Source organism: Tetrao urogallus (genome assembly GCF_951394365.1).
Source record: "Tetrao urogallus genome assembly, chromosome: 11".
Taxonomy (NCBI): Eukaryota; Metazoa; Chordata; class Aves; order Galliformes; family Phasianidae; genus Tetrao; species Tetrao urogallus.
The window spans coordinates 16,465,407-16,492,488 of NC_136824.1; the positions used below are offsets into that span (position 1 = coordinate 16,465,407).

A 27,082-nucleotide genomic window follows, 5' to 3' on the forward strand; every position below is an offset into this window, starting at 1 on the left:
ATCATCCGATCCTATCCAGGCTGCAGAGAGCAGCAGCAAGTAATGAGTGGCTTTTAGAAAGTATCTGCCTTTGAATACAGTTCCTCGCTCATATTTCATAATATTTTGTAAAACTTAATTGTAATATCTTATTCTGTTTGATTTAGTTCAGTTAGATACAATTTAGAGAGAGAGGGTGTGAGTAAAAATGTTTTTAACATGTCTCTTTAATTAATTGCCGTTGCCCAAAAGAGAGGAATGCATTCTGTCTACCATGTTTGTATAGAGGAGCACAATGAGTCTGCTGAGGTTGCTGTACAAGAAACTATTTTGTCACAATCCTTCACATAATGGATGAGCCACTAAGGCTGTTATCAGTAACAGTTGAAGATGACCTCGTCTACAAAATGACCTTTTGTGTAGGAGGGTTTGAACTGAGCTATCTGCCAAAATATGCCTCCGAACTATCTCCTCCTTTCTCTTTTCTGCTCGTATTCTTAAAAAATTTACTGTGCTGAAGTACTTTTTTACATCTTCCCATTTCACACCTCTCCTGGCCCAGGTGCTGCTGTCATTTGGCTTTACATCCTCCAGAGGAATTCTGGGCAGAGCTGGTGGATAGAAAGTGCTTTGCTTGCAAAATACAACCCTCCCCCCAGAGCTCCCCCGACAAACAAACTCCAACACTTCTCCGAAACAGCTGACACTGTTTTCTCCAGCAGCCAAGCAGGGTTTGCCGTTTGATTCTATCTTAATGAAATGTTAGGTCTCTGGCAGTTGGCTTTCATCTCAGCATCGATCCGAGGTGGTGACAGGACAGGGCTGTCATGGATTGGTGGGGCTCATGAGAAGGCGTATACTTGGATATACGTGCAGTTCAGCATCACTCATACTTAAAAATGAAGCCCAGAAGCATTCCAGTGGGAGCAAAAAGGAATTTCAGTGGAAGGCCCAGGAATTCATTTTGAGTCCTGCATTTGTCCTCTGGTGACAAACCACTAGCCTACAAAACCCTCTATATTCTACCTCTCTGAAATTCCCTATGTATTATTTATTTTCCATCTGCTCTCCCCAGAATATACTCATGGGATAAATATCTGCTATGGCAGACTAGCCCTGTGAAGTCAAATTCAAGGGGTTTTGCATGTATTGAAGTATTTGCTGAATGTGCTGGGAACTGTCGAACTGGGCAGAGCAGCACTTCATGATTTAATATGAGAACATCAAGAGCTACTGCATGGCTGCTTGCAGAGATTCAAATCTACTTTTCCCAACCTTTTTTCTGTTCTGATACTCTGATTTATTCCCTTCGCTAAACTTGACCTCCTAGATTGCATTAGGGCATAGACTGACACAGTTATCAATGAAATCTTTCCCCACTAAGCTGCTAGATTTAATGTGAATGTGGACATGAGCAATCAACCTGTTACTGCTCTGATGACCAGCCTTCCTCTGCAGGGTGGCTTCTACAAGTTTGGAGTGGACAAGAGTTTATATCAGCAAAGCAGCAACCAACATTAAACAGTATCTTTAATCACCTCATTCAGAAGGAAAAAAGCTAAGCAGGCACTGTGTTCCTTCCTGGGGCTCTGATACACTGTAGAACTGACTTGTGCAAACACTTGAACAGTCTCACAGGATAATCTTGCAAACCAGAATGTTCATGCTTGCCTTAGTTTTCCTCCTCGAGTGCAGCTGACAGTAAAGGTCCAGGACCTGCTATAGAAAAGCTGACAACATAGTTAAAAGGACAAAGCAGAAAAGAAACAGGCAGTGGTGGGAGCGGGATAGTAGGATGAACCAAAAGCCAAATAAAGGAAAATATCGCAAGTATATGCAATAGATACACTGCTCTGATGAACTCCTAAAATTGCTGCAAGCAAGGTTCATCTCCCTTTTGTTATCAGTTTCTCTCCCAGACTCCTCTCAGAATGATCTTTCCCACTCCAGAGGTGTTCAGACAGCACAATCACCAGCACTGCCTACTAGGTTGCACTCTCTTTATTCCAGTTTCCAGGGCAGTCTGACGTCTTTCCTGGGTGTTAGCCACTCACTTAGTTTTCATTATGTTAACTAAACATAATGGTGATTTTGATGAGGCATGCAAACACGAACTTGTGGAGGAATAAAGATGAACTACTGAGACTGTCTGTGTCAGTAGCAATTGATGACTTTGTGTTTCAAAGGACATATTTCATGAAGTGAACCCTGCTGGAAAGTACTAAATCTTAGTTCAATTTACTTCTTGAATTCACTGCACAGGGAATGAAAAGTTGCGCTTTTCAGTGGTTCATTTGTACCATCCATTGTCTCATCTGATTATTCTTTCGTTATGGTGCATGAAGAGAGTGAATTACTGGCTAACTATAGGGTTAGAGTGCTCCCTTTTACATTCCTCTACTCAGAGACCAGATGGAATAGATACACAGACCCAAAGTGGGGATTTGGGATGACTCACTGGGCTACGGTATCTTAGGGCTGTACTAAGGGCTGGTGAAACTGGCCAAAGAAGGATTGTTCTGGTGTAAAAAAAGTTGCAAACCAGGAATAAAGGCTGAGAAGAGGGTTCTACTGGATCAAGCCCTATATAGCTGTGTTGGTGTAATACATAAAAATGTAGGCTAGTCACTTCTTCAGCTTATGACCTGCAGTAGTACCTACTGGTGGTTTATATCATGCTGTATTTATCACAAATGGTGATTTCCATTCTCACAAGCTGTTTTCAGTGCTCAGAACAAGACTATTACTATTGACTTGCATTGCAACAGAAGCCAGATCATAGAATCATTAAGGTTGGAAAAGACCCCTAAGATCATCTAGTTCAACCATCCCCACTAAACCGCGTCCCTAAGTACCATATCTACCCTGTACTTGAGCACCTCCAGGAATGATGACTCCACCACCTCCCTGGACACCGTATTCCAATACTTCACCGCTCTTTCTGAGAACAAATCCTTCCTAATATCCAATCTGAACCTGCCCTGGCACAACTTAAGGCTGTTCTCTCTGATCCTATCACTGTTACCCAGGAGAAGAGGCCATCCCCCACGTCATCACAACCTCCTTTCAGGGAGTTGTAGAGAGCTGTAAGGTCCCCCCTGAGCTTCCTCTTCTACAGGCTAAACAATCCCAGGCCCCTCAGCTGCACCTCATAAGATGTGTTCCATACCCTTCACCTACTTTGTTGCCCTTCTCTCAACACTCTTCAAGGCCTCAATGTCTTTCTTATAGTGAGGGACCCAAAACTGAACACAGCAGGGACGAACACTGGACACTGGTGAAGGGCAGCCTCACCAATGTACAGAGGGACAGCCCCATCCTGTTGGTTGCACCATTCCTGATACAAGCCAGGATGCCATTGGCCTTCTTGGCCATCTGGGCACATTGCTGGCTCATGTTGAGAGAAAAGATGTCACAGAAAATATATTTTAACTCTCTATCCCAAGCTTTTTCTTGCATGTATAGTGGCGTTCTGGAGTTTGCACAACTGAGAGAATAAGTATCAGGTTTAACAGCAGGCCACATTTTACTGCTTTGCATGTGATTCTTTACACTGTGTTATGTCCATTTCTCCTCAGATGCAGTCACAGCTGTCACAGGAGCAATTTACCACTTGTCCTGTCTACCTGTTTTTCAGTCTTCAATAGTCTTTCACTTCAGCACAGCAAATGCTGCTATTCCTTGTGGTATCCACTCTGAGTGCATATATTGGTTTGTTCAGAGAACATTTTCATTTCTCATGAATTGCTGGGTTGAATTCAGTTGAATTATTACAATAAAACGTCACTGTTAAATAGCTTGGTTTCAGGTCCCAGCTGTTGGGGACACTCAGTTTGTATTTAAACAGTAGACTAAACTGTGATGCTTAGAATAGTTAAAGCAGCACCCTTAAAAGAAACAGACTGAATGTTGTATTTACACTGCCATAGCTATAACCAGCTAGAAATCTGTCTAATCTTGGCATGTATGTGAGTCAAAAGTCCAAATATACTGTCAGTTAATTTCAAGGCCTTAAATTCAGTTTCTGAGAAAAAGACCTATTAAGTATCTACAAGAGATGTCTTATAATTAATCATAGAATCACAGAATATCCTGAGCTGGAAGGGACCTGCAAGGATCACTGAGTCTGACCGCTGGCTCCATGCAGGACTACCCAAAAAATTTCAAACCATACTTCTGGCGGTGGCAAGCAGATCATGCTGTGCCTGATGCACCCCAGGGTACAGCTGGCCCTTCTGGCTGCCAGGGCACACTGTCAACCAGAACCAGCAGATCTCTTTCCGTGGTCCTTTTCTATAGTCAGCTTAAACCAACTGCAGCCAGCCCTGACAGGGCAGCCACCCTGGTGAACATCCTGGGCTTTCAAGACATGGCTGTAGAATCAGTGAGATGCACAGCAGCCTTCCCTGCTTCTCAGCCAGTAATCATGGGAGAAACTCCTTTAATGAGCTTGTGCTAGTTGTTACAGTGCCACTTACTGAATCACAGAAACTGAAGGACTGGGGTGCCATGTGCCCACCTTCCTTCTTCCCATTTCCTGCAGCCATGCATTCTCCATGCTCTCACTTTCTCCCTCTGCAGAATGCTGTAATGGAATACCAAATTGCAGAATTTCCAGAACATAAGATGAAAATTCTGAGGGGAGTGAGAGGCTGGGCATTACCATTTAGTTTGCCTTTTGGAAAAAAAAAGCTCATCTTTACCTTGTGGCTAGGGGCAGAAGGCAGTGGAGCTCACCCCACTGTACCTTTCTTCTCCTTTTCCAGCCCAATGAGTGAAGATGCATGAATTTGCAGAGTCCCCTGTAAAGCAGAGGCATCTGTGTTTTGGGGTTAGGGGCAAAACACTGCATCTGAGATGCTGTACTGTGGTGCTGACTAAGCAGTAATGATTAGATATAACATTGAGAATATTTCTTTGTGACTTTTGTTCTGAAGCCTAAAAAATGGGCTTGTAAAGTTGATAGAGGTGATGCATTAAATGTTAACTGTCTTCATCTGTTCAATTTATCTGAGTAATGACATCAATTCCCTGGAGAAAAATCCCTCCCAGTTTTTCATGACAGTCTTTGATTTGTCAGGCTGCCCCAGGTTCCATTTACAAGGACTCAGATTTTTCCCCATCACTCAAGTGGAGCTGTGAGGACCTAAGTCACTGAATGGGGGAACAGAGGGGAAGTGTGACTTCGTGAATGACATGCAACACAAATTGGTGTCTAAAATAGGCTCTGACAAAGTTCCTTGTCACCTGTCAGGAGAAGGACCTCTGCCACCACATGAAAAGCACAAATGGTATCCTACATTATGAAAGGTTACCTAGTAAAGTTGTGGTCACTGTTGTGACTAACAGGGGTTCTCTGTACTCATTTAAAAACACGCTGAGGATTTGCTTGTGTGGGGGGAATAAGAAATGATCCCCACAAGGTGGCAACAGATCAGAACAAATTTCCAGCAGTAGTTTCCAGCAGACCTAGAATGTGAATTTATGGCACTCTCAGGTGGGCTTTATATAACAGCTAAATAATAGGTATGTACTTGAGAGTCACTATATTTGTCCTGTCTGCACACATTGGAAGCCCAAGGTTCTGGTTAAAAAAAGACTCACACAAACAAGACAAGAAGCAGAGCACAGCAAAGTGAGGCATTCTGCTAAAGATGGAACATAGCATTCTCCTCGCTCCGGGATTCTGCCAGAAATACCCCTCATAACAGCAGAATCATTTTGTTGTTGGCCTCACCAGCAGTGCTTGTGCTCTGTTTACTCCATTCACCAGACACGGTTGTGGTGTTGGCTCAAGATCAAATTAAATGTGAGACACTGAAGGAGTAGCCAGACAAATGTCCTGCTGTAGGGAAGACAGAGGCATTCGGATGTACAGAATCAGCTCTGGCCTTGCCTGGTTACTCTGCCAGCAGAGAGGAAGAAGGGAGGGAGCTGGACCAGGGGACAGGAGTCTGCATGCTGGATTTCAGTTTCTGACTGAATGACTGACTTCTCTTTGCTTTATTTCTGTCTCAATATCTCAATAATCATCTGTAGATGCTTTGCATCTTGCACCAGTCAGATTCATAAGGCAGGATGAACTGGAAGAGAGTTGGAAAAATGGCCTTGCTGCTGTTTCCTTCTTCCAGCTGTACAGTTGTGCTCTTTGTTCTAAACATGTAGCTGATGTGCTGCTGCACAGAGGATGAGTGCTATGGCCCTTTGTCACCACTTCTCTAGATTGGCCATCACAAGATGGCTGGTGGAGTCAGACTACAGGTCCTTTAATTTCTCCTGGGGTGTCTGCGTGGCTGAGGGGAGTGATATGCTCATTAAGGTCTATGCAGCTCTCTAGTTGTCCTGTTACAAACAAAAACAAGTGACTATGCCAGGTCTGCTTGTGACTGGAAAAAAAAAAAAAAAAGAAAAAAAGAAAAACAACCCCAAAAATTACTTTGCAGCTTTTTCCAAAATATCTTTAAACTGTCTCGAGTGACTCACTGATGCCTGCTACACATCAAGAGGTCTAAAGATGTATTTTAAAATAAAACTAGATGAATATTAACTCTTCTTCAGCCTCAGCTCCAAATGTATTTATGGCTTAGTGTTTTGAGTTGAGAGCATTCTAAATCAAAAAGGGAACCTATCCTTAAGCAACTACAGGATGATTAAAATAGCCATCTCCTCCCATTGGGCTTGTGGAATCATCTTTACTGGTGCAGAAACTCAAAGTTCCAAGCTGTACTTTATTAACTTTGGAGACTTAAAAAGCTTTCTTGGTTTTCTTGCTGGTAAACACTTTGCCAGTCATATGTGGACTTTAAAAGACAGAGTGATGTGAAAGAAGTCAGTGTTGCAGTTTCCCAGAAATGCAAATCTCTTAATAATGGCTGCAGAGGCCAGGGCATGCCATGTGGTGGGAGAATGGAGTGAGGGCCAGTTCTTTGCATGAGGGTGTGGCTGTATTTAAATGAAGCTTACTCTGCTTATATTTTAATAATGTGTTCCAAAATTGTTAACCATATAAACTGCCCTCCAGCAACGTGAGGAATCCACATCTTTGGGTCCTTAGTCCCTTGGGGAGGGTCATCGAATCCCATGCACCAGTGGTGCAGCTGCAGATTTGAAGCCTCTCCTCAAGCAGATTTTTCATGCACCCCCTCACACGTGGAGCTGTTGGGGTTCTCCCACTGGCTTGTTTGCTGCAGCAGTCTTGTGTCCAAAGCTGCAATGCACTATTTCATACATAGCAGCAAACACATTATCATAGCAAATAGTACCTTACATGCTGTGGGAGGATTAGCATAACCCAGTGCTGCAAGCTGTGAGCGTTCCTGAATAGCCACTGTTATTACAGAACTGCAGACTGCTGCATGGTATTTACTTACAGAGGTACTGCTGGGAATGAAAATGACTGACAGGCAATGCATGAGGACCACATCATCTGCTCAAGTCTTTCTAGATGATGAATTTGGAGTCCAGTTTGGAGTCTGATCAGCAGCGCAGCAACTGAAGCTGCTGGTTTGGGTCTTTTTTCTTCCCTTTCTGTCTTCATGGCTGGAGTGGCTCCATCCCAGCCTTTTATCCTAGGATAATGGATATCCTAGGAGTGCAGCCTGTGCAGATGAGAAGCTGTAATGAGAAGCTGGGCTTGTTGACCTGTGTTACCTTAGGGAACAATGTAATGAGAAGCTTTACCTTTGTGCAGTACTTACTGTGAAGTACTGATTAGCAGTGATGTAAAGCTTAAGCACTGAATCTGTGTGCAAAATTGATGATTACCTGCCATGCTTAAGAACCTAAATGCTGTGGTTATTTACATCAGCCTTTTGATTTACTACAGCTGCTACATTTAGCCATTTGGCAAGCGTGTCTTAGTTATACTGTACTTCAGAGCTCTGATTTTAAGTACCTGAAGATGTGGAACCAGCCGTTCTCCCTTGGGATGGCTTGAAGTGGCATGAAGTATGACAGAGGAGAACTGGTTGTCCTGACTAAGGACTTATTTTAAAAACTACACTACATACCACACACATTTAAACATTTCTTGGACTTGGATACTCAGTCATGTTTACGAAAGTAAAGTCTCATCATGGTCTAAATGCAGGCCTGGCATTCTTCTCCAAATGCAGGCCTTTACCTACCTCAAGTACCATGCTAAGGATAGGGACAGTAGAGCAGTGAAGTCTTGAACTGCTGAGACTTCATAATTTTTAGGAAATGATGAAAAATTAAAAATGATTTTCTACTGAAAAAGTAACAATTTACTACAAGGATCACTATGATGAGATCCCTGCCTTACTGTTTCCAGCTCTTTGCTGCTTTACAGAACTGTGCTAACGTGCAGTAGTGATAGACGGACACCTACTTTTGTCCTGATTATATTGCTTGTGTATTTGAAACATGGGAATTTGTTTAAAAGAATATGGATTGATGTTGTTGGGGATAGACATGCCTGTCAATACGTCAAAATGTAGTTACGCAGATACTGCTTAACTATCTTCTTGTGACTAGAGGTGGGGAAACAAGGGACTACAAGAAGCAGCAGGTCGTCCCAGGCTTACTCTATTGCATGGAACATCTATTCTGGTCACTGCTATGAAAGCAGACTTTTAACAAAAGGAAATCATAGTAATGAAAGGTTTTACTGCAGTTATGTGTCACCTTAGTTTCTTTCAGACACAGATGCACATGAACATGGTACAGTCATAGTGAATTGAGGACGGCTGCATTACGTGAGCATGAGTGAGTTACTAAGCACTTCCTGAGGAAGTGCCAGGAGACCTTTTTTTCATGATGCATTGTAAATTCTTGACCACATAGGCATTGCAGAAATCAGTCTTGGTATATTCTAGGTTCTGGCAGGTAGAGGTTAAGTAAGATAGCATAGGAGCTATTCTTAAATAACTGCCTTAACTATACTGAATCTAATTATACAGGGCTGTGAGTGAAAGAAATAACAGACACTGCAAATTTAAAATTATATAAAAGTTTTTCTGACAGTTTTCTTGAATGTGATTTGTGTCAAACCCCAAACTAAGTTCCCAATCCTCCTGCAAAATGCCATGAATTCAAATAATTCAAAATATATTTGGGTCTTGAGCTTGTTTAGTATGAAGCAAGTCAAGATCCCAGAAAAGGAAGTCTAATAGGCAAAAAGATCTGTGATAGTTTTGTCTCCAGATCTGCTCTATAACTCAGCTGCATTTCTCTTCTTCAAAGTTCAGAGCTACCTGTGTCAGCAGTTCATGGATGCTCTCTGCCTGCAGAACTGAAGAGCCACTGGCACATTCACATTTTGCTACATTTTGCTAGTGAGTAAATCAGGCTGATTCTGTGATTCTGTGATCTAATACTGATGATAGGAGATCTCTGTGTTTCTTATTTCAGAACAAGCTGGATATCTCCCTCCCACCATATATTACCATCCTAGTTTCAAACTCCAGCTGGAACAGAAAAGTGTCAGAACGCCTTGTTCGGTCCTTGAATTAGGAGGCATCAAGTGAAGGTAGTGAGGAAAGGAAATCTAAACAATGGTCTTCTTTTTCAATTCAGATTGCTGCTCAACATTGTGAACAATCGAGCCCGAAGAATAGCATGATGACAAAATAACACATTCCTAGTGACATGGAATTAAATTCCCACTTCTCTGGTCTAACTTCATCCCAAAGAGAATAAAATGCTGTCATTTGGAGTAACACAAGTCTCATTCAGCCCAGCTGTTGGTGATGTGTGTGTACTCTCTGTGTACGATGGCAAGTTTTTCCCACAAACACTTGGCTTTGCAGGCAAAATGCTTTAGAATCTAAGTGCTCCAAGTTACTGGAGCATAACCTTTTTTGTTAATATTTACATTGCTTTGTGGCCAATAGAGTAGAACTAAAATCCAGTAAATGAGCAGTACAGTACAAGGAATAGTGGGCAGCAAAAGTCTTCAAACAAAACTAGAATGAAGTGCAACAGAGAAGAGATGCAATGCTCCTGTAGCTTACAACAAGCAAAGAAGCAAAAAGAGCCTGTGGAATATTTTGACTGTCAGCAAGCTTGTTTAATGTAAAAGGATAGGTAATACGGTGTGTGCTCAGTTACAGTTCACAGACACAATATTTTCACTGTAGGAATACTCTACATGGAAATAGCCAATGAGAGTGGTGAAAAAAAAGTCATCAGTTCAACTAGTTCATCCTGAGACTCTCATCAGAGCTTTTTTAAGTGTTTGGAACGGGACTTCAGATATTCAGGCAAACACTGCCATTACAATACTTTCTATAAAAGTTGTTTTCATGGACAATGGGACTTTACACTTCCCAAGACTTATCTAAAGTAGTATAATTTTATACCATCTTCGAATTCCCTCTCCAATCCTGCCATGATCATCAGATAAATTCTTCAAATTTCTGTGGCTGGATTATCATCTATTCTCTTTGTTAACAAGCTAATTTTAGTGGTGAAATACAAAACGTGCATCTCATCTACATATGTGGTGCTTGTTGCATAGGAACTTCTATGGCTTTGCCTCATGTGACATGATAAACAGTACCAATGATGTGGAGGTTCTGGAATTATTTGAGTGCTTTTAAACAGTATTCCCTCTTTAATCAGATGGATGGGCTGGTCCAAGCTGTCACATTTTCCTGTCAGATAGGTAAGGCTGGGCTGTCTTTCCAAAAGGCACGTGGGAGAACTCTGACTTAGCTGTGCTCTGATGCACTGTGTAAACTGAGTCGTATTTTTTAAAATCTAAAAGGTAACTCACAAGAAAGTGTTCGCTGTTGTTTAAGATACAATGAAATAAAGCCTGATGATCTTAAAAGCAGCTTAAGATGAGTACAGAATCGGGGCTATATTCTCAAGAATGCATTTGGAAACAATATAAAATTTACCTAATGATTACAGTAAAAGCTGGGGAGCCTAAAGGCCAGTGACATGAAATACTGCTGAGTGCACTTGCATTATTGAACAGACTCTGGAAGGCAACTGATGAAGCCGGCATTGAAAGCTGCCAGACAGAAGAGAACTTTCAGCAATTTGTTTAAAGCACGAGCAAAAATAAGCCCCCTTCTGTACAAATAGCATGTTAAGGAGCAATGTGGAGAATTTTCAAGCCGTTCAGTTCATTTATATCCTTTATTTTTTACGTCTTTCGTGGAGAATAACCATACCACAGAGGATAATCACATTCACCTTTATTCATACCTTGCAGTGTGACCAAGCCATGACAGTACAGGCAAAGACTGGCTCACAGTTAAAGCATTCCTTTGCTAATAGGATGGCCCCAGAATTATGTGGAAAAATGTAAAGTTAGCAAGGGAAAAAAAAGGAATTCTGGTAAAGGTACTACAGCTCCTTGCATGTTTATTGCACTGCCCTCTTTGCCTTCCACTACCACTCTTTTCTACAGCTACAGCGCTCAGAGTAAACGAACTAGAGCCATTAGGATTCCCTTCTCATGTGGGGGATGAAGTTGCCAGACAATTCTGGAGCAGCACTATAGCGGACGTGGCCCCGCGCAAGAGCGAGCTCCCTCAGCACTGAGGCGGGGGCAGTGCAGGAGGGGGCGCTCCCTCCGCAGCGCGCCGCAGTGCTCTGTGCTACGGCGCCCCCTGGCGGCGGACGCGCCCATCCCGCCTCGAGTTCTCGTTTCCGCTCCGCGCTCACTCGGGGCTTTGCGTGGCCTTGGCGGTCTGCCTTACCTGGGGCGCCTCGCCTTGTGGGGAGAAATCCTTACTGACTGTGCAGAGGGAGAAACTTGCGGTGTGCTGGAAAAGTGTGTGACCTTTGTTTTCAGAACACGTGCAGGAAATGGAAATAGATTTGCTAATGACACAGCCTGCAGCCAGAAAGGTGTTTGTGGTGTTCAATGTGCTGCAGCTTACAGATGACGCAGCTGAGCTGCTGCTCATTGCACAGATGGTATGCATCTCTCTGAGTGCCAGACCAGCCTCTGGTAAGGGTTTTATTAAGCTGAGACCCGGTGTTATTACTTAGCCACATCCTGATGGTTTCTATTGATTTTTTCAGGCCAGCTGTCTGCCTTGGAGTTGCATCCACAGAGTAAATAATTCACTTCCTTGCTGGTTTCTGTACTGTCCACATTGCTATCACCACTGTAACTGAGCGTTGCACCTGTACGCTTCTGGGAACGCAGAGAACTGACTGCTCTTTGGGTGCGATACACAGAGGTGGAAGTGCAATCTCACATGCCTTTGCTAGGTCTGGAGAGGCATTTCGTGTTCTCAGAGTGTTTATTGCTTTATGTGCTCAGAACAGAAGGTCTGCTAACAACCTTTTAAACTTGGTACGTGTGCCAATCTCTCTCTACATGTGCTGAGTTCACCACTTAGAAAAGAAGAAGCATGCTGTGGGAGAGGATATTATCTCTATCTTTATGTATTTAATTCAGAAATTTTAGCTGGGAGAGATAGGAGAACTCCAACATTTGTGCTCTGGACAGAGCTGGCCTCTTTTCCTCAGCTGCAGTCAGGAAGGAGATTCGACCTTTAACTTAAGCAGACAATTAAAATTTTGGTTTAAATACCTTCCCCTGCATAACTCAAGAATTTTCTGGTGAAGACAGATTCTAGTTCCTCAGGATAGCATCCATTCCACTCCTCCAGTGTCTTCCTTCTCCATTCCATCCACTCACTCCAATACAGCAAACAAGGAAGTCATTCGAGGCAACAACTGCTTCACTTGGTCCCCTGAACGATGTCCACCCAGTGATTTTGAAGGAAGCCAAGATCACGCGTTAACTTCTGCTTTTGCATCTTCAGTTCAAATCATAGTACACACACAGGTTAATATTTTCAAATATTTAAGACCAAAGTTTTATCCCTAAATACAGCAGAACTAAAGAATCCCCCAGGCAAAACTACCCACAGTAAATTGTAGGTGTGTATGCAGGATACCATTTTAGGGCCAAATTCTAAACTTAGATGGAGCCTATAGCACAGATGGATGATTACATATATCTGACAAGAGGACACCGTATGGAATCTCTCTCTTGCAGTAGAGCTGATGACATACTATATTAAATGGAAATTTCTAACTTAAAATGCTGACTCACAGGTCCCTGTTATGCAGTGATTTGCACCCGTTATGAGTGCAATAACTGAAGGCACTTCAGGAGTTATCTTAGCTAACATCTAAACTGGACTGAGCTGAGGAAGGATGGAAGAAAGAGACGGGGCTCCAGTTCCAAATTGAATGTGTTTTCTTTTTCCTCAATGAACCTTACTGAATGAACAAACTGAAAATAATACCTGGGGCTTCTATTCCAGTTTTCCCCCTACATGGGATGAATGTGGGCTACCACATTTGGAACAAACGTGGCAATTAAAATCAAGAAACGGGCAAATATTTGGGCAAGATCACACTGTCAGACAGCAAATGAAAGGAAGAATAAACTCTGCCATTACCACGCAGAGGAGCAAAGTGCCACAGTCCCTATGGCTATGGCTCCTAAGAGTGGAAGAGGAGGGGCTGTGTTGGTGAGTTGACACCTCCGTATTTAGGGAAGTCAAAGCGTAAGTGTCTGCCGCTGCAGGAAGGCTGCTCAGGGCCCTTAAGTGGCCCTTACTGACCTTCCTGCAACTCCGGGCTCCTTTTGTTCCTTTGTTGTGGAGATCTTAATAATTCCACAGCAGGGGAGAAGGGACGCTTTTCTTCCTGCATAGTACTGCAGGCTGAACAGTCACGCAGTACAGCTAATAGTCACAACCTCTTAAAGCAAAGCCACGTTTGTTTTTTTCTGTGAGAAGTTTGCTGCCTTCCGGAATGAAAAGAGGAAGTCTCGTAGAAAGCGGTACATTGCCCATGTAACTCTTGGCATTTTACAGGGTATTTTCCTTCATGGTCCCCTGTGCTCATTAGCTTTGCTGCCACGGATCGTGCATTTTCACCTTTGTCTGAAAGGTCCTACGAGGCTCGTGTTCTGTGCTAACAGGGCGATGTTCGCTGGCAGACTGTTACAGCCGGAGGTGCTTCCTGCTGGTGGTGAAGCCCCGTGAGAACGAGCTCCCATGAAGTCCACATTTGCACGTGCGGTATAAAACACGTAAAATATTGTAGCCAACAAATCAGTACGTGCAGCAACAGTCGTACTGCAGCGGGGTTGAGACCGATCCTATGTATTTCACATTGGTTGTGGCAAAGAAAAGGTGCGATATCACCGCGCAGGAGTCACGGTAATGAAGCAGATTAAGGGATTAAAAAGCTCCCTTGTTCCTGGGGCGTTGCGGTGGTGGATTTGTGCTGCATCTGACACGGGGCGCCGAGTGCCGCTGCTCCCCACGCACCGCTCCCGCACAGCCCAACGCAGCACGGGCGCGGGGCGGAGCGGCCCGGCCGGCCCCAGTGCCGCGCGTCAGCACCGCCCAGCCGGCACGGGGGGCGGCTGCTCGCAAAGCCCGGCGGGGGGCGGTCCGGTCCGAGGGAGCGGACGGGAGGCGGCTACCCGAAAAGCCCGGCGCGCGGATCGCGGGCCCGGCCTTAAGATGGCTGTTGTGCGCGGGGCGCCGCCGCCGTCGTAGAGCCGCGAGGAGCCGCCCGCCTCGCCCCGCCGCCATGGAGTGCCCGCACCTCGGCTCCAGCGTCTGCATCGCGCCCGACTCGGCCAAGTTCCCGCAGGGCTCGCCCTCCTCCTGGTGCTGCAGCGGTGAGTGCTCCGCGCGGCCTAACGCCGCTCCCGGCCCGAGGCGGCCCGGCCCGAGCGCGGCGGGGGGCGGCGGCCGAGAGCCTCTCCCGGGCACCGCCGCTCCTTTGTTCCCCGCGGCCGCCGCCCCGCGCACACTCCGACCCCCCCGAAGCGCGGGACCCTCAGCGGAAGGTGCGGCTCAGGGCCCTCCCCGCGGGAGGTGGGAAGGAGGCGGCGGGCCGGGGGAGATCCGTCCACGCGGCTGCCGCGTGTCCCGGCGGGCGGAGGGCGAGGGCTCGGCGGCTGCGCTCCCGGGCCGGGCCCGGCTTTGTGCGGGGCGGAGCGCAGCCTCGGCCCTCGGCGGACTTTGTGTGCGCGCCGTGCCCGCGGCCCCTTCGGCCCGCGCCCCCCCCGCTCCCGCGGGCGCGGAGGAATGCGGGATCGCGGAGCTTTTGTTCGCCCCGGGAGCTGCGCGCCTCGGCGCGGTGCGTGCTGCCGGTGCGGCTTTCGGCTACCCCAGATTACTTCTTGTTTGTTTTTTTTAAGTAGATGCGTTTGGAAGCGCTTTACGGAGCGCAGCGGCGTGCCGAGGTGCTGGGGCGCGGGTCCCCCCGACAGCCGAGGAGCGGCCGAAGCGGGGCTCGCTGCGGGCCGTGCGGAGCTCCCCGCGGGGCTCTTTGTTCGCCGCTTCCATAACGCGCAAAACCGCCCTCGCACCGGTCGCGCGGTGCTGTTGTTGGAGGGCTTTGCCTACGAAGTTTCCGCGTCCCGGTGTTAGAAATGCAGCCTTTGGACGGACGGCTGCGGTGGTGGCTCTGATTTTGGTGCGTTTCTGTCCGTCCCAGCCGCAGCGGGGGCAGTTCTCGGCGCTAAAGCGCGAGCAGCCCAGCATGCGTGGTCACGGCTGGGTCTGCTCCCAGCAGCAGCACCGCGCTGCTGTGTGCGTGGCAGCACGCAGAGCCTTGCGGGTGGAAATGACAGATGGAGGGACGTGTTGGCTGTGTTTTAAGGTTGTTCCCGTTTTTAAGGAAAGGTGGCTGTCCTTTGTCTAGCAGAATCTGTGCTGTAGTGTGGGAAGTGTGCTGCCCGAGTTCTCTCCCGCGGTGGCAGCTTCCTGGAGCCGAGGTGTGGTGCTGCTGCTTCCTGTGGCAGAACCAGTGCCGTCACTGCAGTGCTGTGGTTACAGGGGGAGGACGCTTTGTAGGGGAATAATCCCCGTGAGTGGTTTGAAGAAAAGAAGGAGTGCAGGAAAACTTGTTTTTTTGTTGTTGTTGTTGTGTTTCTTTATTAAAAAGTTCTTTGCGAGACACCTAACTCAGTAACTCTGTTGTCTGCAGGCTATTGGGTGAGCAAAGGTGTCATCCAGAAGCACGTGGCAGTAGGGAACCACCCTGCGGAGAGCTTCAAGTAGATTAACTAAAAACATATCCTCGGCTATTCATAGAGCTTCTCAGCTTTAAAAATAGGCCAGTTTGCAGGTACAGGGTCCTGCTGGGCATGTTCCCAAGTGGAAAAAGGTCAGCAGTCAGAACAGCATTTTCTCTGTCAGTCGGAGGTGTTTGCCCAGAAGGGGGGTTGCTGAGCATGCGGCAGTTTGCCAGTGTCTGGGGGCAGGAAGAGGGAGCTGGGCTCATGGGGAACAAGCAGATCTGTAATGATGCTGTGCCTCAAGGAGTGCCTCCCGTCACTGTGCTTTTAATAAAGTCCATCACATTAAGGAGTCGCACAGCTTGCATAGAGAACTACTAGGTAAGAAAGAATGTCAGTATGCTGAATCTCAAACCCTGTGATGGGCAAACAGCAGGCTCGTGTCAGCTTAATCAAAAATAATTATTTTCAGAAATGACTTTTGTGTTCTTATTCATCTGGTAAAATGCAGTGCATTCCTTCTGAGCTACAGCTGCTGGTGTATGTTGTTAGGTTTGCTTCCTAAAAGTATAGAGTGCTCTCTGTTTCTCGTCTGTGCTTGTTTCAGGGAGATTAGTTTTGAGAGATACGTGATACTGGTTTCTGTCTGTCCACAGTAAATGCAACTTCTTACTCACTGCAGCTTGGTAACGTACAATTAAATAAAGTGACATAAACATCTTGTAAAAATGTAATGCATTTCCCATTGCCTTTGATGCTGTTTTCCAAGGTCCTGTGGACTCGATTCTCTTTATTGATGTTGTTGCTTCAGCTGCAGAAAAACGTTTAAAGGTAATTTTGTGCAAAGTGTAATTATACAGCATCCGACACCTTGTGCGTTGTCTCAGAATGACTCAGACCTCGCGGCCCGTCCTCTGCTGAGTACTGCTGACCTTTCCAGAAAAGGAGCGCGGGTGAAGATAGCGATGCAGGAAGCATGGCTGGCTGGTCTCTGATAGCAAGGCAGTGCCCATGGGTGGGAGAGTGTGTTCACACTTCAGACCAACAGTGGCTATTTTTGTCACTATCTTGACTGCGATTTGAGGGCCTGGAATTGTCACACAGAGTGAGTGACAGACGTTTGTGATTCACCTCTTCCTCTCTTCTGTGAATGCTCTCCATGGCAGCAGTACTGCACAGGGTAATAGGAATGCACTTCTGGAGGCTTATGACTGTACTGTGGAATGGTGCTGCATTGGAAGCTGGTATTTGGAAGCCAGCTTTACCAAGGTTAGGGAATTGAGAAGCATGTACACCAGCCTGAATTACTCGTTTGGCCTAAGTCAGTTCCCCCAGAAGCTACCTGCAGCATTGTTAAGGAGGCTCTGAGGAAGCAGCAAGGGCAGGCACTGATGGCAGGTGTGCTGGTCAAGTATGAATCTTTCTGCTCCAGCTTAAAGAGCAATGGTCTGTGCTCTTTTGAAGAGCTGCTGTTACCAGTGTGTAGTTGGAGTTTTAAGCAATTCTTTGAAGGAAAGCCTGTTTTCCTGAGTATTCAGTCCTGTCATGGGTGCTCTGCACAGCAATACAGAAAGCAGTGTGCATTTGCTCTGGGAGCTTTAGGGCTGTCAAAAGAGCACAGGACACATTTTTGAAGATCCAGAGGTAAGGCTGCTGTTGCAGCTGCTGTAATTGAGCATTTAAGAGGAGACAAAATTCATATGTGGACTAAAGAAACTGCAAATTGCTTTAAATTAGTGCAGTGACATACTGCGTGCAGATGCCTGCTGATTCCACGCGCCTCCATTTCTGAGACTAACGCTGAAGTTGGAAGCAGAGTAGCTGGAAGCATTGGCAAGAATGCTGTGGAGCATCACTGTTGGTGTGATGTGCCACACCTTCGGCGCTGCTGTGCAGATCATGCAGCTATGAGAAGCACTGTGGAACAGCTCGGATGTGGTGTTGCCCAACAACTTCTGATAGGCTCGTGAAACCGCGGGGAGCTGTGCCTCACCTCAGCAAGACTGCAGTCTTTTAAGCGCACTTGTGCAAGTCCGAAGGATTTTGTCAGCTTCTTTCTGCATGGCTGAGTTGAACGCATCGGTTGGTTGATGTGGAGTTATTTCTTTAGAAGAACTGTGATAGATGGATAGAATTGTGTCTGCTGAGACTGAGATCCAGTGAATTAGTTTTACAGGAGAATTGCACTTCTGGAGCACATTTAAGACTTGTGTTTCAGAATATCTTTTTTTTTTTTTTCTTTCCAGTAGTGTAATTTTGTTAGCTATCGAAGAGCAGTTCTGGCTGCAGAGTGGTATTTCCTGCTACAGCAGTAGGTCCTTGCCTGACATCTGTTTCTTGCATTCTAATTTCTGTTGAATGAGAGCTGTAATTTTGCAGTAGGTCAGAAACATATGTTGTGGCATTTCAAATGACACTGGGACTAGAAAAACTATGGAAAAGAGCACATACAAGGGAGCAGATTGATTGTCATAGAGTTCTGCATGCTGAATTGTAACATTTTTCTTTTTTAAGGTAATTTTCAAAATGTGGCTTTTTGGTTTTTTTTTTTTTTTTTTTTTTTTTTTTTTTTTTTTTTTTTTTTTTAAAGATCAGAATTACCCCAAATGTCACTGAACACTTGATTTGTGTGAATGCAAATATTTTGGACTGAGTAGGAGAGCCCACCACTGTTGTGGTTTTTGGAGGATGTCTCCAGCTAAATGAGTTACACTGTGTTGGGGTTTGCTGGAGTGTTCTGCCAGGCTGTGGGGCTGTTGTTATCAGGGTCATAAGAAAACCACCACAAAAGCCCAGGTGTGCAGACTTTAGCCATCACTGGTTCTCTTTCCATCCCAGTTCCTTGTTAGTGCTTCTTCACCATCTCTGTCAGTTTTTTGTCTTTTTCCTTTTTGTTACTCGAGACCCTTGTTTCTTCTTCCATTCTTAGCAGAAGATGGGAAGAAAGAGAACTTGCTGAACGTGGAAGGGGTAGGGAGAGCTTTGTTCCTATGACCAGTCAGCAGCATGCAGACTCAGGGTAAGCTTGTGGACGTAATGGTCTGTGTATGAAGGTGATCTCTCGTCTTTCCTATGTCTGGAAAATGAGTTTGACCTGATAAAGACCACATTTGATTATTTTTTTTTTAACCTCTTTTATTCAGTCATGTTCTGAGGTTGAATAGTTGTTCATCCATTTCTTTGGGTTAATGCAATGCAGGAATGCTTCTTAGTTGTTTTTCAGACTTCATAGGCTGTTGTATCTCCTTAAGCTCATTCCCTGGCTGTTTTCAAGTAAAGCTTATTAGCTTTGGCTTGTATTGTTTTAGACTCAGTCTTGTTTTCATTAAAACTGTGAACATTTTTTTTTCCATTTGAATCTGTTGCTTATGTATGGGACAATAGCTATCATAATCTGTATGATAGAACACAGTGCTTTGGGACAGGTTTTTTAGGAAGATTTCTGTTCGTTGCGGTGAGGTCAGAGTCTTCGTTTCAGTCTCATAGGCTGGACCTTGTTTTCCTCTGCAATATGAAAAGAGGAGTGTTTGATTTCAGATACTTGACACTTTTAAAAGAACATTTGAGTAAAAAACAAAACAAAAAAAAAAAAAAAAAAAACCAACAAAAAAAACCCCCAACAATGTGAATTGATGACGCTTCATGTTTTCTAGGCTTTCTTTTGAAAAGTTTCTTTTATTCTACTCAACAAAACCCCAATCAAAACTTGAATGTTAGCTGATGAAAGAAACTGCTCCAGAGGAAGGCAGTATGCAAACATCTAATCCATTGCCTTTGTTTAGAAACTCATTCTAATCTTCATGAGGATCTTGATGCTAAATTTTGAGGGACAGATTTTAGTCCTAAGGATTCCAAATTAACTCTTCCAAGTGCACCATCATGGTAAGGAGACAGGACGCTCTGGAAGTGGGATAGAGAGGCAGGACAGACTGCATTGAGCCTGGCATGCTCTTGCCTTAGCTACAGATTAGTTCAGATCTCACCACAGCTGGTTTAAGTGTAATCAGGACAATAATGTTCACCTGCCTCTCCTAATCCCTTCAAGATGTGCAAATGGTTTAAAAAAAAAAAAAAAAAAAAAAAAAAAAAAAATTAGAAATGCAAAAAGCAAATAGAAAACAAAACAAGAACTGACCCAGAGCTTTATTGTTGCTCCATTTTTCTGATAGTCAGGCATAGGGCTGCAGGGTGCTGAGGCCAATAGAGTAGTGAATTTTTTGTTGTTGCATCTGTGCCTGAGGTTTGTAGTGAAAGTTTCAGACAATGTTTGGAGAGAAATAAAGCTTTGAGCCATTTCTCACTTGGTCTGTGCTGCTCTTAGTAACCTGTTCCTGCATCACTTTCTGTTTTGTTGGTTATAAATGTCTTTCGGGTAGCTGAAGAGTGGTTAAAGGCCATGCAGAATGATAGCAGTCCACGGAGGTTAGAAAGCGCGGCTGCTTCAGAAATTCAGAAAACTAGCTGAGGCTTTTCTGATAGGTGTGTTGGGATTATCAGAGCAAACAGTTGTTTTTGTGGAGTGAATCTGAATAATACCAGGTCAAACACTGCTTTATGGTATCCTTGTTATTGGGACCGTGTAAACTTTTGCCCTCCATTTCCTTGATACTAAGAGGGCTTCTTGAAGCGTAGCTGACATGGTAAATGTACTTCACATTCAGCAACCTCTACTGGTATGCCAACGCAATGCTTTTTTTTTTTTTTTTCCTCCTTTGGAATATTTGTTTGGTTCTGGATCTTGAAAATGTAGCTCTGAAATTCCTTTGACAGATCTGATTACCCACTTGAATCCAGTCCCACTAACCGCAGGCAGCCTGCCCAAATAAGATAATTCTTCCCAACGTTGGGCTTTTTCCCCCTCGCAGTGTTGCACCAGACAGCTGTTTCGCTTGGGAGCAGAAAGGTGCTGGGCTTGGGGGTGGGTCCTCATCAGAGCCAAATGGGCAGGTATTGATTTAGTTGTTTTTTAAGGCGAGTTGTATGTACCTCTTAGAATGCAGTCTGAGTGCAGTGAGTCCATGTCAGAATACGAGTGCGTACTCTCACAACTGCCATGGCCCTTTCGGACTCGTTTGCCTGTGTTTGGTTTGTAAAGTCTCCATAATATTCTGCCCCCTTAAGATATGAGTTAGAAATGAGCCTTGAGTATGAGGGAAATAGGAATTGAATGCAAGTGCTACAAATGAGTAAATTCATAACTAGATTAGCTAAGGAAAGCAAGAGGCCTTCTTGCTGTTTCCCCTTGTTCCCTCCTGCTCCCAGCTTGACTCGTTTGGCCCGAGATTGATTGCTGACTGATTCAAGAAGATTCTTTTCCTTAAGGGTTTGAAAATTACATTATACTTCTGGCTTTGCTGTGCTTTTACTGGCAGCTGTCTGAGAGTGACTGTTAGTGTAATTCATTTCTGTCTTGCTCTAACATAAAGATTGGATCACTTTTTTTTTTGCATGTTACTGCTGTAATACAGAACGATATCTGTTTTCCTGTGAAGGCTAGTGTTCAATTTTCATACATGTAAGCGTGTATATGTGTGTGTGTGTATTTCACTGTGAATACTAATTAACAAAGTAGTCTGTGCATTAAAAACTGCTAGACGTGTACTTTTGCTTTACAGACTGAATAATTGGGTCTGATCAGTAGTGTTAAGTGACCTTTCCTTCGCCCTAGCAGAGGAAGCACAGCATGCTCTGTGTCTCGATTCTGTTTGTGATCTGAAGCCTTTCTCCTTGAGCTTGTTAAACCACTTCCTCGGAACTGGTGCGTCTGTTTGCACGGATTGAATGCAGAAAGTTTGCCTTTCCCACCCATCTGCTTCTCCAGCACTGAGTTTACAGGCAAACAAAAAGCGCGCGGTTACCAAAGTGCAAGATTTTCAGTGTGGAATTCTAATAGCGCAGTGAAAATGCTGAACTGTAGCCCTCATGGTTGAGGGTAATGGATGTGGGAGGTGAATGAAGTGCAGCTGGAGCTAATCATGTTGCACTCTGACAGACACTGCTTGGTGTTAGAAGCGTGGTGAACTCTACAGTGACCTGCTTGTCCTGCTCGTTCTATGAAAAATGCTTTACCTACCCACGTTGTTATGTTCTAATCCAATGCTTGTTTAGTATGTTCCAGTGAGAAGTGTTTTACCACTGTAGCAGAGTGGTCCACTGTAACCATCTGTGAAATGTCTTACTTGGGACTGAGCAACGCTTTTGTTCACTGAGGAGGGGAAGAAATGCTGCATTTATTGTTATGCATGAGCACAAACAGCAGTTGATTCCATGAGTTCAGGCTATCACAAGATGACTTATTTGTTTTCTCACTAAATACTCAGTCTTTCTGGTTTTGGCTGAAAGATTGCAACAGAAGAAACGTTTGCTTATTTTTCCATAGCTTTAAGGTAAGGGCAGCATCTTTTTATCATCTTTAGAGTCTCTTGAATTCTGGTACTTTTGGATGTGATTTCGGGTAGGCTAAGACTTGACACGGTCAGGACTTCCTTGCATGTCTCTTTACAAGGGTATGCAATGCTGAAAGAATGGTTAGCATTCCTGGATTGTCAGCAGTGCCTGCCAGGAACCTTGCTTCCTTCTAAACTCTCTTAGTTTGATTTAATGTAATTACATTTAATATTTTCTTAAATTTTCCTGTGGCTTCTGGGTGCTGGCTGACTTAGAAGCAGCATTTAAATAATCTAATTAAAAATGATCTCCCTTCTGTTTGATTTCATTTTCAATAGAATGCGGTTTTTCTTAAAACAGCCAATAGTGTCACGTCAAGTGAACTTTACCTGAAAGATTTTTAAGCAGGAAATGTATTTTTCTAATATCAGTAGTTTTGAATGAATTCAGTCTATTTCTGAACTTCTCGTAATGGTGCTAGAGGTAGGATAGAAAGAAGAGCTTCATGTGAAGTTAGGTTTGAAAACAAGTAGGAATACTCTTTAAAACCTAAGCAGTAAAGTGTCTGGCCTGTAACTGAGGAGTAGTACACATCACTTGTATTCAAAGCCTGGCATGTTCTTTTTTTTCCTGCTTTTTCTGTCTAGAAGGCAACATTAATCTACTCAGAGCTTGAAAAATACTCCTGTAGCATTTTCCTGTTTCGGTCACTTGGATTTCATTACTCAGTTGCTCATCTGGAAGTGGCTAGCTTACAGTTCCTTGTTTGTGGGACAGGTACCTTCAGATCCATACAGTTTGGCCCTCCCCAGCCCCCCACAAAAACAACCACCATGGTCGCTTAACTTGGTGTTTGTGTAGTTTTGAAGGCTTCTTTGCTTCAGCTGATATATGGCTTGTGTCAGTGCCAAAGAGCCTGGTGGTGCTCATACCCAGGTCAGCTGCGGTCTTGACTGATGTGCTGTGATGAGCAGGGCTTCTGCTTTGTGCCCCTAGAAGCTGTTCTGTTGCATGAGCCGTGGCTTACAGAGCTCATGGGTCGCAGAGCAAGAGTGCACATGGCTCTAATGTGCATTTTAAGTGGAACACCCTCAATTCCAGTCTCAATCATAGTGTTTGGATGTTCCATCTGGAGCGTAGAACACGTGTGCTCCTTGCCACAGAGGCTGCAGCAGGGTTAGAGCTGTGAAGTAACTGCTTACTGCTCACTCATATGGAGCGCTGTGTGCAGCAGGAGGAAGTGGCAGGGTTGCTGCAGTGCTTACGGGTAGGCTGGAGGCAGGAGGTGAGCTTGTTAAACCTGAAGCATTCACATCTTGTGCACGAAGGGAGATTGTGCACAGCAGATCACGCTCTTCATATGTTTTACCCATTCTGTCTGCATCCAGAGGGCATTGCAGAGCTGCAGACCAAGGGGTGGGCAGAGCCTTTTTGCGGTGCCAGCCCAGGTGAGAGCATCAGCTGGCATGCTGTCTCCTTGGTGTTTCTCATGGGCTGATGACTGGAGCAGTTGTTCTTAGAATACTGGTTCTCACAGTTCCCTCTCTCAGATACCTGATACTCTATATTATATATTGCATTGGGGAAATTCTAGGCAGTTAATTCAAAGCTGCTTTGGCAGGTCTCCCTGAAAGCTGTTTGTGGAGGGCTGTTTTAGGATATCTTACCCTTGTCTGCAGGTGAGGTGACACGCGTGCCTGGGCTGCTAGGTGTGTTCATAGGAACCGCCCAGCTCTTTTTGCAGTATCGGTCAGCATCTTTTTGGAGCAAGACTGAATAATGATGCGTTGGTGCAAAATGGTAATTGGGGCGGGGAGGGGTTGTTAGGAAGAATGGTTTATAAGTATGGGAAAGGAAGAGCAGGTCTGAATTCTCCAGAATGCTGAAAAGCACTGTCACATAAATCTTTGGGAGCTGATGCACATGTATGTCTGAAGAGACACACAGCAACATGCTGCGTATGTATAGCAGGCGTGTGTGTGTGTGTGTGACCAAGTGCTTGTTTCTGGGACAGTTTGCATAGCGTGATAGCAGTATGCCAGGGCAACCACAGCTATGTAAATATTGCTGCTGGTGCAGATACCGGCTGCGGGAACAGTGCCCTTTTCCAGTCCAGCTTTTATCAGTATAGCTGAGCTATTATGTCAACAAATGCAGAACTGGAGGAAGGCCATTGAGGCTGAAGCTGTCTCTGTGCAGGCCATTATGCCAGTGTAATTTAACTGCCTGGTTATAGCAGGAAGATGTTTGTGTCGGTACCACTCCTTTGGAGTGCAAAGTCCAGGCCATTTTTGTAAAGGATGCAGTGTTGGAAATAGCTTAATGACTCTACTCTCATTTCCATTTGTGCTGTTGAGGACCAGAATACTGCTTTGATGGTGCTGATGTTTTAAAAGTGGCCTTTTCCATAGCGATATAATAAGGACTGTATTAAAGCTGGGGTGCGGGTGTGCTTCAGCGGTTGCATTGGGTCAGTTTTGCTCTGGCTGTGGCAGATCAGCAGGCTGTGCTCCAGGGACATTGCCCTGCAGAAGCTGCTTCGAAACTGCTTCGTGCCTGCCTCCTGCTCATCCTGTGCCTCCTTTTGCCAGCTTCTAAATGGTGCCGCATGCTATTAAACAGCACTGTTAGCTCTTCCTAGGTTGCTTGTACATTTCTGCGTACTTGCAGCTTTCCCACATCAGAAAACTGCAGCTCTGTTCTGCAGGAGTAGAGGGTTTGCCAGGAGCCTTCTTGCATCATAGGGCTGTGCTCGGAGTCTGTTTTCTGCAAGGAAGAAAAGCTGCCAGGGCTCGGGAGTAACATTTGGGTCATGTGAGGGTAAGATGGGTGCGGGCCTGTGTGAGTGCCAGCCGCGTTGGCTGTGTCACAGCCGTTCTGCTTGATGCAACTTGGTGAACGTTGTTTGTCAGGGTGCTTCACGGGAAGTGAAAGCTGAAGGGACAGGGAGGAGCAGCTGTGTGAGACACGTGTCTGTACGTAGTGGTGATTGATTGTGCCCTCTCTCGGGATGGATCGATGCTCTTCATTTGCACAGGGCTCTGTGGGCTGTATGGCAGAGAGGCATTCATGTTTTGTTTGGGTCATTCTGTAAAAGATGATATTTGCATTTCTTGTTACATGAGGAAAAAGTTTTTGCCCTTCTGAATGACCCAGTATTAAAGTACAGTGGCAAACAGTGCCCTGTTTTGAACAATCCTGTGGCATTGCAGGTTTGTTCTCCTTTCTCCCTTGGCGTGTCAGAGCCTTCTTTGCCTTACAGCTCGGGCTGTTCTTAAAGCACAGCTCAGTAGGGCAGCTGAGAACCATTGCACGTGGTCACGGTGGTTCCACTTTAGAAAGCCGCTGGTGTGCCCCAGCTCGTATGGTACTAAATAAAGGGTAACAAGCACAGATGAGTTTTTATGTTGTTAAGGTGTGTGTTGGACAAAACTCTTCCAAATTGGAGGCTGCTAGTGAAGTGCACCCCTCCTCTTTGTTGTAATTAGCACTAGAGGTCTGTTTGAAGGGTGATGTTCCAGGGCGGTGCAGTGTGCTCTGAATGGAGAAGGAGTTTGCACACTGAAGCCACGTGCCTTCATGTTAGCGCTGTGTTTGAAAGGAATAACCCGTGCTTTCTTTACAGATAAAGCCTAATTCAGGTTATAAGCAGCTCAGAGCAGTTCTTGTCTTCTTGCTGTGTGTTCTGTTGTACCTGTCTTTTTGGAGCCCTAGCTAATGATTGAGGCTAATTTCTGCCTAACTTACTTTCTTAACATCAAGTAATGGACAGTAACTGCTTCAGAGTCTGAAGAGTGCCTAGAAAGTCAGGCTGGGAGGGCAGGTGTCTGAGCCAGCATCAGAAATGCAGAATGCGGTCTCAGAAACCTTCAAAAAGGAATTACACAACTTGGAACAAAAATCCCCATGGAACAGAGCAGCTGTAGGTCAGAAATGCAATACTGCTGTGTTTCATCTTCGTGGGAGTCACTTCCATGTTATTTGAGCTCTTTGTGGGAGGAGATGTTTGCGCAGAAGATAAACTACGCACTTCTAATGTGATGCAATTGGAGCAAAGTTCCTCCTGAAAGCTGAAGCAAATAAGTGAGCCATTTTTTCCCCTGCTTTCTGATGTAAAGAGTAGAAAACAATATTATTTGGCAGCGTGCAGTTTGTGGGTTTGTTTGCAGGCCTGGTGTGGAGCATGCACTCTGTGTGAGTGCTGCAAGAGGAGCCCTCTCAGTGTAGCTCAGCACTCCCTAGGCACACAGTGCTTACAGCACCTGAATGTGACACTGCAGTAGTCTGGTGTGTAGAGGAAATGAAGAATAGTTTGCATCCTGATTCCTGGGCTTCCAGATTGAGAACCCATCCCAACTACAGGTGACGACATAGGGACAGCAGGGATGCTAGTTAACAGGTGGGAGATCTCTGCTGGAATTTTCATTCAGGGACAAGTGCTTCATGCTTCTGGCAAGGCAAATGTAGGGTGATGGAAGTGGATTTGTAATTGGTTGTTTTTTCATGCAGCACTTAAGCAACTATTTGATACCATATCTTTGTTTAAGTACGGGAATGCTTTTGTCTTTGTTTCCTTCTGGTTAATGTTCTACCTTTCAGTTTCTGTAATTCGGGGAAATGAAGTAGTATCAAGTCAGACCAGTGGTCCATTTTGCATGTTTTGTACAATGGCCACGATTTCCCCTTTGTTTTCTCTTGTTTGTCAGAGTAAAATTTGGATTTTCCTAATCA

The 27,082-nt window shown here is 45.0% G+C and overlaps 1 protein-coding gene across 2 annotated transcripts in view; it reads left to right on the top strand.

The window, feature by feature from the left end:
• Positions 1–14,526: 14,526 nt before the first annotated feature.
• The window catches only part of USP3 (ubiquitin specific peptidase 3), a gene marked incomplete at both ends in the record, with an annotated part of 34,406 nt that continues 21,850 nt past the window's right edge, over positions 14,527–27,082 (top strand). For both annotated transcript variants that reach the window (XM_079541198.1, XM_079541199.1), the window contains one exon: positions 14,527–14,617. In XM_079541198.1, coding sequence (XP_079397324.1) covers positions 14,527–14,617 — 91 coding nt within the window. The remainder of the gene's footprint in view (positions 14,618–27,082) is intronic.